General features: G+C 33.6%; 1 protein-coding gene across 1 annotated transcript in view; it reads right to left on the reverse strand.

The window, feature by feature from the left end:
- Positions 1-17306, reverse strand: part of LOC134257978 (uncharacterized) — a gene marked incomplete at its 5' end in the record, with an annotated part of 120719 nt that overhangs the window by 65679 nt on the left and 37734 nt on the right. Inside the window, 18 exons of the mRNA XM_062740550.1 lie at positions 922-1143; positions 2654-2833; positions 4148-4308; positions 5302-5344; positions 5925-6137; positions 7282-7467; positions 7832-7989; positions 8160-8202; positions 8312-8521; positions 8649-8819; positions 9140-9300; positions 9473-9515; positions 10272-10499; positions 11223-11399; positions 11755-11909; positions 12026-12068; positions 12172-12378; positions 12796-12966. Of these exons, the coding sequence (XP_062596534.1) occupies positions 922-1143; positions 2654-2833; positions 4148-4308; positions 5302-5344; positions 5925-6137; positions 7282-7467; positions 7832-7989; positions 8160-8202; positions 8312-8521; positions 8649-8819; positions 9140-9300; positions 9473-9515; positions 10272-10499; positions 11223-11399; positions 11755-11909; positions 12026-12068; positions 12172-12378; positions 12796-12966 (2772 nt within the window). The remainder of the gene's footprint in view (positions 1-921; positions 1144-2653; positions 2834-4147; positions 4309-5301; positions 5345-5924; positions 6138-7281; positions 7468-7831; positions 7990-8159; positions 8203-8311; positions 8522-8648; positions 8820-9139; positions 9301-9472; positions 9516-10271; positions 10500-11222; positions 11400-11754; positions 11910-12025; positions 12069-12171; positions 12379-12795; positions 12967-17306) is intronic.

The raw sequence follows: 17306 nt of genomic DNA on the forward strand, positions 1-17306 counted from the left end.
TTAGTGTTACACATCATTGAACAAACAAAGCCATGAAATTCATGTTGACAGTCAAATTGTCAATGTACTCTCAATTAAATTTATAAATTATATAATTTATGAATTAAACTTATTAGAGTGTTAATATGATTTCAATTCTTTACTGTTGCTTGATATATACATTCAATGGTCATTTGCGTGTTTTAGCGAATCCCTGGAGAAGAAAAATAAAAATGGCGGACATCGAAGTAATTGTCGTCCACCGGTAAATAATGTCTGAATAAAGCTAATAGGAATGTGTCCAAGTTGTTCTGAAATCGGAATTACTATTCTTTGGTCTCGGTTATTTCCCGAATATTATAGCTGTAAAAGAATAATGTATTTACATGTTATTTATGCCTTTGATTTAACAACGGTGTGAAACTACGGAGGCATTGAACAGGCAAGTTGGAAAAAAATAAGTAGTAACACAATTCAAAGAAGTTTTAACTACTTTTTAAAAAAAAAAAAACTTCATTTAAATTCTGTACTCATTAAAATACCTGTTTAATTTCTTGATACGTTTATGTCACGGAATAACCCCGGTAATTCTAGGGGTTTACCTGTTCTGATAAGTTGTACCTGCGTAAGAATCTTTAGAAAACGGGAATCAAAGCCTCGTCCTATATAGTAAGTTTGTCCTATCTTAGGATTTTTCAAAAATTAAGGCTAAAAATGAGCCTTTCGACCTATATACCCCATCGACCTATAACCCAAAAATTACGGTAGTTCAAAGGTAAATAAGATTTTTTAACACTTAACCCAGCAGGACTAAAATTTAATGATGTGAAGTTAGTTTCATTTCTAAAACAAGATCACAAAAATCAGAAGAAGAATGAACATTTGAAATGAAAATGACTGTGTAATATCAATAAATGAAGGCCTATAAAAACTCTCCTTTACCCCAATCACGGTCAAGTATTCTGTATGGTACTTTGAGATTGTCGATGACGCCTTCCATGTCATAGGTACACGTGTCTATGATGAGCTCCATCTGTGCATGTCTCTGGACGGGTTGTATGTACACACAACACATAACCCTATCACAGGAGGACGGCACATGACAACGGACTGTGTCTGTGTCACTGATGTCGGTTAAAGTGTCATTGGGAAACAATTTACACTCTGAAAAAAAAATGTCAAGAATATTATTCAATATATAATTTTAAGGATTTAAGGTATGTTACACCTCAGCTTTTTAGAGAAGTTCAGTCAGAACCTCTTACTTCAAAACTATTTATTACAATTAAATTGTTTTTACATATTAAATTAAACAATGTTAACTGTTCAACATTCAATTAAACAAGAGGCCCAGGGGCCACAGGGCTCACCTGAGCACACCAGGCTTGAATTTACCCCCCCCCCCCTCCAGGCTTTCATCATATATAAAAAAAACTAGAATCTACACTACCTGAGGATGATTCCATATAAATATCACTAATCATAGCTTTGAAGTACTTGAAAAGAAGATTTTAAAAGGTTTCTCTATATATCCCTTTAGAGTAAAACTTAGGTCTGCCATTTTGGCCCCACCCTTGCCCTGGGGGTCATGATTTGAACAAACTTGAATCTACACTACCTGAGGATGATTCCACATGAATTTCATCTTTCCTGGCCCAGTGGTTCTGGAGAAGGATTTTTAAAGATATTTCCTATATATTCCTATGTAAAACTCAGGTCGGCCATTTTGGCCCCACCCTTGCCCCAGGGGTCATGATTTGAACAAACTTGAATCTACACTACCTGGGGATGATTCCACATGAGTTACATCTTTCCTGGCTCAGTGGTTCTGGAGAAGAATATTTTTAAAGATTTTTCTTATATATTCCTATGTAAAACTAGGGTCGGCCATTTTGGCCCCAACCTTGCCCCAGGGGTCATGATTTGAACAAACTTGAATCTACACTACCTGAGGATGATTCCACATGAGTTTCATCTTTCCTGGCCCAGTGGTTCTGGAGAAAAGATTTTTTAAAGATTTTCCCTATAAATTCTTATTTAAAACTAGGGTCGGCCATTTTGGCGCCACCCTTGCCCCGGGGGTCATGAATTGAACAAACTTGAATCTACACTACATGAGGATGATTCCACATGAGTTTCATTTTTCCTGGCCCAGTGGTTCTTGAGAAGAAGATTTTTAAAGATTTTTCCTATATATTCCTATGTAAAACTTGGGTCGGCCATTTTGGCCCCAACCTTGCCCCGGGGGTCATGATTTGAACAAACTTGAATCTACACTACCTGAGGATGCTTTCTCATGAGTTTCATCTTTCCTGGCCCAGCGGTTCTGGAGAAGAAGATTTTTTAAAAATGCCATTATTTTTTAATAAATTCATGATTATCTCCCCTTGGAAAAGGGCGTGGCCCTTCATTTGAACAAACTTGAATCCCCTTCACCCAAGGATACTTTGTGCCAAGTTTGGTTGAAATTGGCCCAGTGGTTCTTGAGAAGAAGATGAAAATGTGAAAAGTTTACAACGACAACGACTACGACGACAACAACAACAACAGACAACGGACAAATTTTGATCAGAAAAGTTCACTTGAGCCTTCGGCTCAGGTGAGCTAAAAATGCTCAAAATTACCAATTAATGAAGGTACAAAGAACTCAGATAAGAAGAACCGAAACATTTACCATTGTTCCATCCATTTGTGTCAACACCTCCATACACACTGTCTGACAATGAACACTTTTCTGATGTTGTCAAGAAGTGATCAAGCCCAAGATTTAATAACAATTCACTTGCTTGTGAACGTTTGATGTTTTGTACTTGGTCAATGGATCTATTTCCCATCCAATGCATTAGTGAAAAATCTAGAAATAAAAGAAAGAAATGTTACAGATATTACAAAGCTCATAACAAATGTTGTCCTTAAGTAAGGCAAACCTCAAACATAATCTTCCCAAGATCCAACTTTCTGCAAGAAGAGGGTATTTATAGGCTTTAAACCTGTTGCCCAATCTATTCAGTTTATACTGAATAAATATCGTTTAAATCAACTTTCTGCGATTTTGATCTGATGGGGCTTGCAGAGACTTGGGAATGGACTTATCCAAGGACTTCAAACAAGTCACACATCCAAAAAATGTCATTCAAATCCAGCATCTATAGCAAGTTTGAGATTGTCCATTCCTTAATATATCATCCATGCAAGCTTGGTTTAGATATAGTTTGTTGGTGGATAGACCTACTCATAAAATTTTAACCTGGTTACTCAGCTGGAAATGTAGCCAAGTCAGTAATGAACATCTTTAGATTATCATTCATGCAAGTTTCAATTGGTCAATATAAGGCTTATAATTATTAAGAATGAACCTGCTCTAAAAATTTTAACGTGCTCACTTATCAGGTTTTTGAAGGTCAAAAAATACTTTAAATATCAAATTGGTTTACTGTGAAATCACAAATTTTCATGGGGGTTAATTTTCGTTTTTTTTTTTGTGGTATGAAGAGACCCACATATTCATGTCCACCACGAAATATTAAAATGTTACATACATAACTATTAAACAATTCTTCATCCGAATTCAAATCTCCATGAACCAACTTTACTCAAACCACAACAAATTGACCCCACGAAAATATGTGGTTTTACAGTAACTGGCATACCATAACCTATCCATGGTTTTAGGATATCAATCTAAACATAGCAAATACTGTAGATCACAAAATTTTCGCGACACTTTATTTTCGCGAGATAGTCATTGACTCTTGATAAGCGAGACAAAATTTTCACGAATTGTGGTTATTGCTCTATATAATCTTATGGAATACTATTATACGCAAGAATTAAATTTTCGCGAGCACACTGTCTCGCGTAATTACGCGAAAATAAAGTTCTCGCGAATAAAAAGTGATTTACAGTATTCATCAGTACTGTTGATTAACATTCCTCTCTTTGTTTTAAATTTGAATATAAGAAAGCTTTGGCCTTTTCAGATTTCACTGAGGTGAATTTAAAAGGAATTGATTTAAATTTTTGATTAATTTGGAGTACTAGTAATCTTTGGATTATCTGTTCTGATTCATCGTTCCAATTATATTACTCATTTCTGAGTTTGCCTTCAGTAAATCTTAAAATCAACATTATTGAAATCACACGTTTCCAGACATTATTTATTACTCACTTGAATTAAAAAACCCATCCTGATACTTGCAAATCTTCATTTGAATATTTGTCTGATTTAATATGGTATAATTTTGTTCACACTCTCCATCTTCAAAACATGCTGCCACATCAAGATCAAACAAGTATCTTCTATTTTGCATATCTCTGGTAATTGAGTACCTAAAACAGAAAGAATAAAGAAGACCCAAATATCTTTTCCTAGCTCCTATGTAAGTGAACAAATTTAAAGCCGAGGTTTTCAACCAGGTAAGTTTGGTAAGGAGAAAGTGGGTCATATTTAAGATAAACCCTACTTGATTTACCATAACACATGGTCTGTAAAATGGCCAGGGGTTATGACCGCTGATGATTCCCTGACAGCTAGGCCTATGGGTGAAACAGGAATGGAATCATCAGCATTATACTTTTTTTTCGGGATTCATATTGAAATTGATTAAATTCAAAGCAAGATGTTATATGTTATATAAGGTGCTGACATCGCTAAAATTAAATATCGCTAAAAATTAATTGCGTATAATTTGTAATAAATTCATTAGTTAGCATTTTAAAAATCGCTAAAATTACTTCTCGCTAAAAATAAAACACCAGATTTTAGGTAGAAATCGCTAAATTTGCGTCTCGCTAAAATTTCCACTTATACGGTAATATTTAGCAATTAATATCCTAGGCCATGTGTCTAGTTTGACTCTTAACCTTTGTCTTGTAACCTAATAATCAAGAGGGATCATCAACTGTTTCAGTAAAAATAATAAAGTTAGTATTTCAAATTTTATGTCTGTCACACAAAGGGTTCTAAAGATATCTTTCCAATGTCTAGTTTCAACCTAAGCCCTGTGACCTACAAATCAAGGAGTCATCAACTGTAAAATATCTTTCAAGTAAACAGCTCTCTAGATATTGAACAGTCAATATTGTCTTGTGTCTAAGAGTGGTTTGATCCTTCCCTTTGTGATCTCAAAATCAAGAGGCGTCATATTCTGTTCAAGGGTAACTAATTAATGTGCCCATTTTGATGTCTGTCTAGCAAATGGTTTTTAAAATATCGAGCATAATAATGGACAGGTGCAAAGCAATCTGCAATTTTTCAAGGGGTGAAAATATCAAATATTAAATGAATTTTTATTATCTACCTGTAGTTTTAAAAAAACTTACGTAACTTCAAAGATTCCTTTTAATGAGAATTTCTCTGTCATGCCTAAAAAGATGAATATTATTTGTATAATAAGAACCCACAGTCAGTATGTTTATTATTGTGGTATACCAAACTTTACTTTTAATAATTTTACAGTAACACAGAGCTATTAGGGTAAAAAAATTATCAAATTTCTTAAAGGTGACTGCACTTAATGATGTGGTTTGGATCTTTTTCGGTTGCTACTGTTGCCTTAAAATCTTAACCTTATTTCACATTTGTATTTTTACTACAGGAATCTGTCAATTTGATGCCAAATTTAAATGTTAAAAATAACTTTTATCTGTTTATTCAGTCACAAGATGAGGTTAATATCTTGATATCAAAATATAAAAAAAAAATTTATATATATACATATAAGAAAATGTCTTATTATACATTGAATATTGTGTAAAACAATTTAGAGCCTATGTAGTGGTCTTTTTGTGATGTTGAAATCATATTTGAAAGCAGATACTTAAAACATCCAGTAAATAAAAGAATGATGTGGCATATAGGTACATACACTGTACTATGAGAAGTCCAAAGAAATAAGACTATGTTGTACCAACAATCAATGATCATTTTAAAAAAGGGCAATTACCATATACAAAGTTATGCAGATATTTTGTCTGGGACAGTCCTTCAATGGTGAGTTTCAAAAAATTGGAACATTCATCAAATTCCACAGATACTTCAATAGTTCTCTCATTCAATTTTGTCACCTCCATACAACAGGATAATGCACTGCAGGATGGTTGAAAGACACATGTCGTTCCATTTGGTAAAATAGGTAAGAAGGGGTCTTTCAGACAGTCTGAAAATACAAGTACATTGAGCATTAGACAAGAATTCTGATTATCAAGAGTAGCCTGGAATCCATGAAAGTACACAATAAAACAAAATAAGCTGATCGATATATGACAATATCCTTCCAACAAGTGGCCCATGGGCCAGATCATTCACCTGATCACAATGGCTAGAAAAAAGCAGACATTAGTTTAGAATTTAAAAGATTTACCATATGTGATCACATACACACCTCTACCCCTGGGAGAGGGATAGGGGGCTTGGTTCATTCAAAAATTGAGAGAGCTTTCAGATTTCTTTTGAGTTGCTATGACTTTAGATTTTTTTCTTTTTGTTTGATCTTCTATTGTGGCCCATCTCAAAATCTACACTACCTGAGGATGCTTCCTTATAAAAATAATCTATCTTGACTTTGCTGTTCTTGAGAAGATTTTCATATATATTTTGATCTTCTATTGTGGCCCATCTCAAAATCTACACTACCTGAGGATGCTTCCTTATAAAAATAATCTATCTTGACTTTGCTGTTCTTGAGAAGATTTTCATATATATTTTGATCTTCTATTGTGGCCCATCTCAAAATCTACACTACCTGAGGAAGCTTCCATCTAAAAATCATCTATCTTGACTTTGCTGTTTCTGAGAAGATTTTCATATATATTTTTATGCATAAAACTTTCACTCATTGTACCCTACCTCCAGGAGTGATGATTTGAACTAATGAGAATCATTTTTCCAGGAAGCTTTCACCTCAGTTTTATCCTTTCTGGTCCATTGGGTCACGAGAAAGGATTTCTAAATAATCAAACCTAATCCTTCCTTTTTCTTAATCACCTCCACTTGAAAGAAGGTGTGGCCTTCATTTTAACAAACTTAAATTCTCTTCACCCTAAGATACTCTGCACAAAGTTTAATTAAATTGATCCTGTGGTTCTGGAGAGTGGAGAAGAAGTAAACAAGGACAACAATGCCAGAAAACAGGCAAACCTTGATCAAAGCTCACTTGAACTTTCTGCTCTGGTGAGCTAAACAGCATAGTCCATGCAATTCTGCTCAATATAAGGCATAGGTCAATTTTAGTTTTTTTGGCAATTATAAAACTGTTTTTCAAATCAATTCTACTAATCAAAGTCTCCTGGTTTCTGACTTACCATTTATCCATCCATTGACTGAAACTGTTGTGTTGTACAGAGGACCTGATAAATCACAGGAGACTTTCTTCATCACATTAGCAATTCCTCTATCTTCAAACAACAGATCCTGCAGAGTGCTTGATACCGAAGAATTGGAAGAATAATTCACTCCAATGCTCTTGAACCATTTCTTTAAGGAAAACCCTAATCAACACAGAAATTTTTTCCCAAATTATTTTTCAAGGCAAAACTGTAGCTAAGGTTAACAAAGAACTGACAAATTGGAGTCTGACTGTATAGCTTTGGCAGTGTTTGTAAACTCAAAAGTGTATATATAAGAAGCCTGATTTAGAGTTGGATAAAGGGTCATTCATCAATAAAAATGAGAGGTCTGCACTCAGCTAATACAGGCAAACTCCTTATTTTGAAGCCAAAGGGATCAAGAAAAAAATTTGAGATATCTAAGCCTTTGAGATATTGAGGGCAAAAATATTCTTAAGTGGTTCAGACTTCCATATCCCTTCAAGTCCCAATGGTATAGCTGTTCATTATTATAGAAAATACCTACCTTCCAAACTCTTTGTCCAGTCACATTCTGATTTACGAAGAATTGCATTTTTCAACACCGAGACTTCAACATCACAGTTTCCTCTACTTTCAAAACACACACTAACATTTAGGTCCATCTGGTATGCATGATCAAAGGGAAGATCATACAGCACCAAGCTGCAAAATACATGTGAATATATAAATATATGTACATAATGTACACAATAACTGTGATGTTGAATATGAGAGAAACTTCCTATTATGAAAAAAAGTAAATGTTTCTTTTCATCTTAAATCAGGTCCTTATTCAAACCAAAAAAATATGTAAGAGATGATTTATAACTTACTTCATTTTTATCATTCCAAATAGACTGTAGTGTTCAACCTTACCTAAAGTACAATGAAAATAATGCCCATATGAATATAACCATTTACTAGTAGCTGAATGCAATGAAGATGAATAAAAGAGAGAAAATGAAAGGATGGAGAGAGAGATTACCATATTCAATCTCTTGCAAATCAACCTCTATTTTCAGCCTTTCTAAATAAACCATCATCCTCTTTGAGCACGGATCAAGCTTAAGATGAACACTGAATGACCTTCCCATTTTTTCCACAATGATGCAACAGTTGATGGAGCTACAGCTGAAATCCAAGTAACATCCAATAGGGGCAGAGGTCAGGTTGTTAACTTGGACATTAGGACAGACTGCAATTACCAAGCATTATATACATTTACAAACCATATGAAACTGATTACGTGTATTTATAATTATAGTACTTGAAAATTCAAAAGTATTACACATAATTACATCTGATCAAATACTCCAACTTACAGTTATTCCAGCCATCCTCTAAAGCAGAGAAATTATATATTTCTTGATCTCGACAAGATTCAGACAACAGGTACTGTGCAGTCCTCATTTCTCTCATCAGCTCTGCTGATTGGTGTTTATTCAGTGGAGGAAGGTATCCATTGTTGATCATCCAAGCAGACCCAGAGAAATCTGAAAGAATTGGATATCTGATGCATAAATAGCAACAGAAAAAAAAATTAATGTTTCAAATCAATGAAAATGTGCAAAGCCATAAAAAAAACAAACTTTAATATCATTAAGTTTTTTTTAAAATATCTTTACAAAAATGTTCTATATAAATTGATAAATCAAATTGCAAAGGCCACCATGCAAATTTTAGAGAATTCTAGACATGCACTTTTTTAAGGGGAGGTCCATAACTTTAAAAGTTAAAGGTAAGGGACTAATATATAAAACTATAGCACTTCAGTTCTACAGCTACTTTCAAATTATATTGCTTAATTATGTACTTGAGTTGACAAATCCTTCATTCCAGTCACATGGTTGTTTTGGGAGCAGCACATTGTTAAATATTGTATGGTTGGCTTCACATGAAGAGCTTTCTGTACAGACACTGAGCTTGACAGTTGCAAGATATGCTTTCTCATTATGCAGGTCTCGTAGGTTGTATCTGTAATACATAATAACAAATTTCAAAACAATTTTTTTAAAAAAGTGATAAAAGTGATTAGAAAATTTATCAATACACAGACAGAGAGATGGACAGATATGCTGAATTCATGAAAACCCCAAACTTTGACTGATAAAAAATTTAATTAATAAATTTTAAAGTTAATATTTACATTATTTTCAAAATACCAGCCAGAGAAAACACCTCATCTTCTCCTAATAAAAGAAACAAAGGTAAAACACCAGTTTAGAAAACATTGATGTAAAAATGAAGTACATTATACTGTAAACATATTACATTTGGCGTAGGAGTGAAATGGTTCACCGCGGTATCGGTTCACCACGGTATTTTTTCTCGGTTCGATACACGGTACAAAATCTCTACTTTCGGTTCGATTCGTTTTTCGGTCGGGATCGTCATTCAGTCGAGTTTGGCATAAGGTATAAACATGCTTCTCTGTATAATTAGTTCAAAAACGTAAATTTTTGTGGACTTAAAGTTTGTAAAATGATTTTTAACAGACAAATCAATCAAATTTATTTATTATATCCATTCTGCACATAATTGTTTTGACTAGATTAAGTAAAAGAAAGCATAAAACAACAGTTGAATATGTTACCTTCTATCAAAATGTATCATATCGAAAATAACCGAACCGAGACCAAATTTTATGATATGTATCGAACTGTGAAGGAGGTGTATCGTTTCACCACTAATTTGGCGGTGTATTCTTTTTAGCGTTCTTCACGGAAAGAAACTTCCGCTAATTCAAGTTCAATGCTAAATGTCTTAAACATATATATACATTAATAAGAACATTCAGAAATGCGCTAAATCAAATCTACGCTAACTTGTTCAAAAATCAATTTCTGCCAAATATTGTACACGCTAAATATAATACTTTTACAGTATATACTAAAATTATTGAAAATAAAGTTCAGTTTTACTTGTAACAAATAAAACGTACATACCAAACTTGAACTGGTCTAATGATTTACTGACAGTGAACTTCTCGATGCCGACAGTGAACATATAATTACAGGGGTCCACAGAGAGATAAGCATTGAAAGACATGTTGAAGTCTGGAACATCTACACAGCAGTGAAACCCAGTACACAGTGAGGGGAGATAGCAGGACACTAGAGTGGCAGATCGGGCATCTAAGGATCGATTCACCAAATCCACTTCTAACGGGCACACTAACAAAATAAAAACAAGAAGCCCATGGGCAACATCACTCACATAGCTCTAAGGCTACTAGATAGAAGTCAGTTCAGCATTGAAAGGTTTAAATATACAACAGGCCCTACCCATAATCTCCCTCACATAGCACTATGGCTACAACATAGCTAGCAGATGTCAATTCAGCATTGAAAGGTTTAAATATATAACAGGCCTTAATCTCCCTACCCTGGATGGGCAAGGTATGTGGGCACGGTTTTAACAGGCTTGAATCTACACAACTGCTTCCATATTTTATATGACAAATCATGGCTTAAATTTAATTTTCCTGAGAAATTTACAATGTAATCATTTTTTTCAAAGATGACATAAATGATAAATTAAGGATTAATTATGGATGAATAATCCTTAATTATCTCCTCCTGAAAGAGGATGTGGCCCTTTATTTAAATAAACCTAGATCCCCTTTACTCAAGAATGCATTGTTGAGAGTTTGAATGAAATTGACCTAGTGGTCCTTGAGAAAACATTAAAAAAAACATAAAAAGTTTACAGACAACAGATAGGACAAACAACACACAGACACCAGATACCCTTGATCAGAAAAGTTCAATATAAAGAGAGAAAGGTGAGCTAAATATAAAGAAATTCAAAATTAAAAATCATTCTTAAAACAATATTTGGATTAGTTGAGAATAACAATCAAGACAATTGGATAATATTATTGGAAACATTCTTACTGTTTACTGATCCTGTTGATATTGGTTTAGAAAATCTCCCAGCTCCCCTCTTACAAGGAGAAGGTTCCATGTATTGTGCTATATCAAGATGCTCTAGCAAAAGATATTTTGCCCATGCAGGAATCTGTGTGCTATTGGACACCTTTTCTTTTTGCTTCCATTCAGAAAGGGAGAAACCTAATAAATATCAAATTAAAAAGTTTAACTCAATCTTAGCTGTTAATCTCTCAGATCTTAAACATAAATCACCCCCTTCCATTCTTAGGAAAGCATTACATTTATAGTTTGTCAATTGATTGAATTCAAACATAAAGAAATATAGCTAACTATACTCTTTATGTATAAAGTTAAGATTTTTTTGATTGAATTTTTGGAATATGGAGTTATTGTGTAAGCCCTGATGAATATTAATATAGTAATAATTCAAGACTTGAGCACATACACATCTGACAGAGCTTTAGTTCTAAATGACAACCAAACTGAGTATATACAGTACAGCATGTTTTTTTTTATCATAAATGAGAAAACAAACCCATATTAATATCCTGTGGACATCTCCTTTTTGGAAGCACCGTGTCTTTATAGACCATGAAACTTGTCTGGCATGGTTGATTTGCTTCAAAGCAAATGCTCAAATTCATGTTGACAACATAGAAGTTTGCATCCTTAAAATCATCCAATGAGAATCTTAAAAAAAGACAATGTTCATTACAGCAGCTGAACAAACAGATGTATCCACTGGCAAATAACTAAAATGTGAAAAAAGAAGACTACAAATTCCAAGAAAAACAGTCATAGCTTACTCTAATCTAATTATTCCTCCTAGCTGAAGTTTATCAAATTGTCCTGAAAAAAATACAACCATAATGTAAACTTCATGTTCCATACAATATACATGTATATCAAAAAGCAATTTAAGTGAAAAAAATGTTTATTACAATTGGATTACCCCATTTGTATTGTGTCAATGAAATGTTCCTGCTGAATTTCTCTATGCTAACTTGGAGTTCTGAACTACATGGGTCTATGTTAAGGTAGGTCTTGATATTACGAGTCATGTACTCAACCTCCACACAACATTCTGTTGATGTACAATCCTCTTTTAGGTGGCATACTGCCCCAGAGATGTTGGGTTTGATTATATTCTTCATACAAGCTAAAATTAAACAACAGATTCATGTTTAATCTAAGTAGATATTATTGAGATGATGTCCCTTTCATAATTCTAGCTAAGTCAAAATCAAATTGTTTGCTGCTAAATGATGCCTGGGCAGAAACACATTACAATTCACAATGATTTTAAAAATATGTGTTATTTTTCTACTCTTTTCAATGTAATCAAACGTAATCACTTCTATTAAACAATTAGTATTTTTCACATCATTCTCAGAATTTTCAAAATGGCCCTTGCACATGAAATGACCAAAAAAGTCCTTTACTGTAAAAACTGCTTTATATGACTGTTTAATTTAGAGCTAGTGAATATCAATAATAGGAAGAGTAGAATAAGATCTCTGAATTCATTTTGATGTATATTTACTTTCTTTTCAAAACAGCAAATTATTTAGCTTACATGTAATCCATCCACCAACAGCATACTTTGATGTAGTCCTGCAATGAGGGGTTTCTAAATATTGTGAAATGGCCATTTCATCCATAAGCCTGGACACCATGTAGTCTTTTTGCATTAGTTCCGAAACATTGACTAGGCTGTTCTTTATAAGCCATCCTTTCAGAGAGAAATCTGTAAAAAAAAAAAGTACAAAGGTAAACCATAAAGAAATTTCATAAACCTACCCATTATGGTAGTTTTCAAAAGAAGTTTTCTGTAAACAGTTTCTCACTCAACTTTTTAATTTAAACTATTGGGTATTGTTTTTCTTATACAAAAACTTGACAATGTCTCTCCAAATGATTGCAAGAATATTGGCAGTCTCATTTAAAGTCATCATTTTATACAGAAACTTATCTCTCCAAATGATTGCAAGAATATCAGCAGTCTCATTCAAAGTCATCATTTTAAGAGTTCTATGGTTGATTCAATGACCTTGCAATTGTTGGCAAAAACAATTTCTCATTATCGCAAATCTCGCTCAAAAGTATACACTTTGACTTTATCAGCATTGCGTTGGGTGACGACACAATTGGATTTAACAGTTTTACAATTCATTTCGGCTGTATTCAAACTATACAATGCAACAAAGAATCTGATTGGTGCTTTTTTATAAGCCCGCCCACTTTCTCATATGGAATGTTTCCAAGATAGAACAGCTGTAGAAAACTTGTAAGCAAGTGGTAGGCCCCCTTTTCAGAGGACCCCCTATGCAAAATCTTATTAAATTATTGTGAGTGTGGGTAACTGTAATGATCTTCAAATAATTAATAGTTCCAGGACTGGCCTTATGTCACCATGGGCATATTTTTGTGATTAAAAAAACTCGGTCGTTTTTCCCGTTTTTTCTTCAATACATCAACATGACCAAACATAGGTAATCAGAGATTACAGAGCTCACCTCAACGAATGTTGTCTTTAAGTAAGGCAAAGTCACACAATTAACCAACAAGAGTTCTTCTTCATGAAAATGTAATTAAAATCTAGCATCTGAAGCAAATTTGAGAGTTTTCATCTCTTGATGCAACATTTGTGCAAGTTTGGTTTATACAATGTTATATAAGCCTTATAGTTTTTTGGTAATAGACCTGCATCCATAACTTTTACCTGGTCTATTATCTGAAAATGTTCAGCATCCGAAGCAAGTCCATTAGTGTGCATCCTAAGATGTACAGTAAAACTCGTTTAGTACGAACACGGATATACGAATTCACGGATATAGCAAAGTTTTTCAGGGTCCCCGGCAAAATTCTTAACAAATCTTTGTGAAAATTTACGGTTCTAACGAACTCTGATATAACGAATTCAGGGATAGCAAACTGATTTTGAATCCCGTTGAGGTTAAACATAATGTAATTTACATCTTTTATAACGAACTTTCAAACTTTATAAAAAATTTGAAAAATTAAATTGATTTAATTTACTTTTAGCATTTGTAGATAAAATTTAAGGACGCTATGAACACTGCACACAAAAGAGCTTTATTTATAGGGTAGTTTTTTGCAGTTAGAGTGATCTGCCCTTAATTGTAAGATTAAAGAAATTGTTATTTACAGTAAATTAAATGATTTGTAGTAGATTAAAATATTTTTAGCATTATTTAAGACCAATATTAAGAAATTTCAACAATTATTTTCATAAGTTTTCCCAATGTAAGTAATTAACAGTGATTTCTGCTCACAAATAGTCCATTGTCTTTGGACATTTTTCATGAGCAAATAAGGCACGTACGATATGTTCTAAATCAATGAAAAGTCTCAATATGCATATCTTAAGGGGGGACCTATGTCAAAACTTTGACATTGCTTTCCTGACCACTTGATCTTAATTTTTAGGTATTAAAAACAATACCTTTATATGCTTATTTTTACACAGGAGCACGTGCAAAAACAGTGTGAAATGCTAAAAATAGATTATTTTCAGACATTATCTTTCTCCTCCAAAAATGCGCTAAAAAGAACAAAAAATGTCAAATCACATTTGAAATCAACATGTATTTAATTTATATGACTTGTATCTTTAAAATGAAGGCAAATTCATTGTAATTCATCTCACATGAAAAATTATAAAGGAGCACAATGTAAGTATCACCCCGTTTTTCGTGTCGTATTTTTTACAATTCCGACATGCATAACAGGTAATATCTTAAAAAGTCTTTGTGTGAAAATGTTGTAATTCATATTTTTTGAATGAAATGACCCCTCTCTTTATTTTAACAAGGAAAAAAGTATACCTTTATGATATAATAAACGAGAAATATGACGTTTTCTTTTATTTTCGTACTCTTCTGTCATATATATTGACCTTTCTGCACTAAAAAAAGGTAAGTTAGCACTGACAAACATCTGACTATAAAACTATTTTGCAAAACCGTGTATTTTTTTTTTTTTTTTTTTTTGATAAGAAATAATTTAAACAGATAAACTCTTTTCTTCTTCATTCTAATCATTCTGCCTCCCCACCCCCCCCCCTTCCCCGTGAACAACTAACACCTAATAGAACCTAAGAATGACTTTCTACAGTAAAATCTACATACACTATAAATCAATAAGTAATATAGGTACAAGTACATTTCTTAATTTTTTTCCTAGTTTTATCCAGAAAATACAATAAATGGTCATCATAAAATCAAACATATTTCCCTAATTTAAGCCGCTGTCTTTGCTGAATTTTATCTTATATTTTTTGCATTTATATATCAGCATATCATAGAGGTATTTCTTCACAACTGAAATTGCTATGAATTATCAACCAAAGGAAGAGAATTCTGATATTAACAAACTCCATAAATCATAAAACTGTTTTAAATGATGAAAAAAATTTCTTTTTGTAAACTGTGTACGTTTTTGATTAATAACAATATTATGCCTATAATCACAGTTGCAAAAGTCAGCGGGAAAAAAAACAAACGTCGCTATTGTGACGTCACATAACGCTGCTTTGACGTCGAACGACATAGGTCCCCCCTTAATATGGTATATTTTTTCATGAGTCCAAAAAACAGTTTCTGTTAGTGTTAAGAGCTTCCTTAATTCATAATAAAACCTTAGTTATCGAAGATATGTTTTGTAATATTTGCTTCTCTAACATATTTGGTACATGTAGTAATACTTGATGGAATACTTGCATATTCAATGCGAATTCGCTATTTATGGTTATACGAATTCGTTATACGGATATAACGAATTACGGATATAGCGAAGTAAATTCACAGGTCCCCAGGACTTCGCTATAACCGAGTTTCACTGTATCATCCATGCATGTTTGCTCATTATAGGGCTCATAGTTAATTGGAAATGAAACATGCATCAAAAATTAATATTTTCACTCATCAACAAAAAGTAGGTCAGATTCAGCATCCGAAGCAAGCCCGGTAGTATGCATTCTTATATGTATCATCCATGCAAGTTTGGTCATTAAAGAACTCATAGTTACTTGGAAATGGATCATGCACCAAAAACTTTAACCTATTCACTCAACTGGAAAATGTAGGTCAGATACAGCATCCAAAGCAAGCCTGGTAGTATACATCCTTATATGTATAATCCATGCTAGTTTGGTCAACATAGGGCTTATAGTTACTTGGAAATGAAACCTGCACCAAAAACTTTTACCTGTTCACTCAACCAGAAAATGTAGGTCAGATTCAGCATCCGAAGCAAGCCCTGCAGTGTGCATCCTTAGATGTATCATCCATGCAAGTTTGGTCAACATAGGGCTTATAGTTACTTGGAAATGAAACCTGCACCAAAAACTTTAACTTGTTTACTCAACCGGAAAATGTAGGTCAGATTCAGCATCCGAAGCAAGCCCAGTAGTATGCATCCTTATATGTATCATCCATGCTAGTTTGGTCAACATAGGGCTTATAGTTACTTGGAAATGAAACCTGCACCAAAAACTTTAACCTGTTCACTCAACCGTAAAATGTAGGTCAGATTCAGCATCCGAAGCAAGCCTGGTAGTATGCATCCTAAGAAGTATCATCCATGCAAGTTTGGTCAACATAGGGCTTATAGTTACTTGGAAATGAAACCTGCACCAAAAACTTTAACCTGTTCAATTAACCGTAAAATGTAGGTCAGATTCAGCATCCGAAGCAAGCCCTGCAGTGTGCATCCTTAGATGTATCATGCATGCAAGTTTGGTCAACATAGGGCTTATAGTTACTTGGAAATGAAACCTGCACCAAAAACTTTAACCTGTTCACTCAACCGTAAAATGTAGGTCAGATTCAGCATCCGAAGCAAGCCTGGTAGTATGCATCCTTAGATGTATCATCCATGCAAGTTTGGTCAACATAGGGCTTATAGTTACTTGGAAATGAAACCTACACCCAAAACTGCACCAAAAATGTTAACCTGCTCCAAATACATTAACCTGGTCATTCCTTTGCTGAAATTGCAGCAACTGAAACTTTGACTGGTACAATGAAACACACTTGAACCATCTTCCATGCATGTCTAATCAAT

Source organism: Saccostrea cucullata, unplaced genomic scaffold (genome assembly GCF_032062105.1).
Source record: "Saccostrea cucullata isolate Sc308-1 unplaced genomic scaffold, CSIRO_AGI_Scuc_v1 ctg815, whole genome shotgun sequence".
Taxonomy (NCBI): Eukaryota; Metazoa; Mollusca; class Bivalvia; order Ostreida; family Ostreidae; genus Saccostrea; species Saccostrea cuccullata.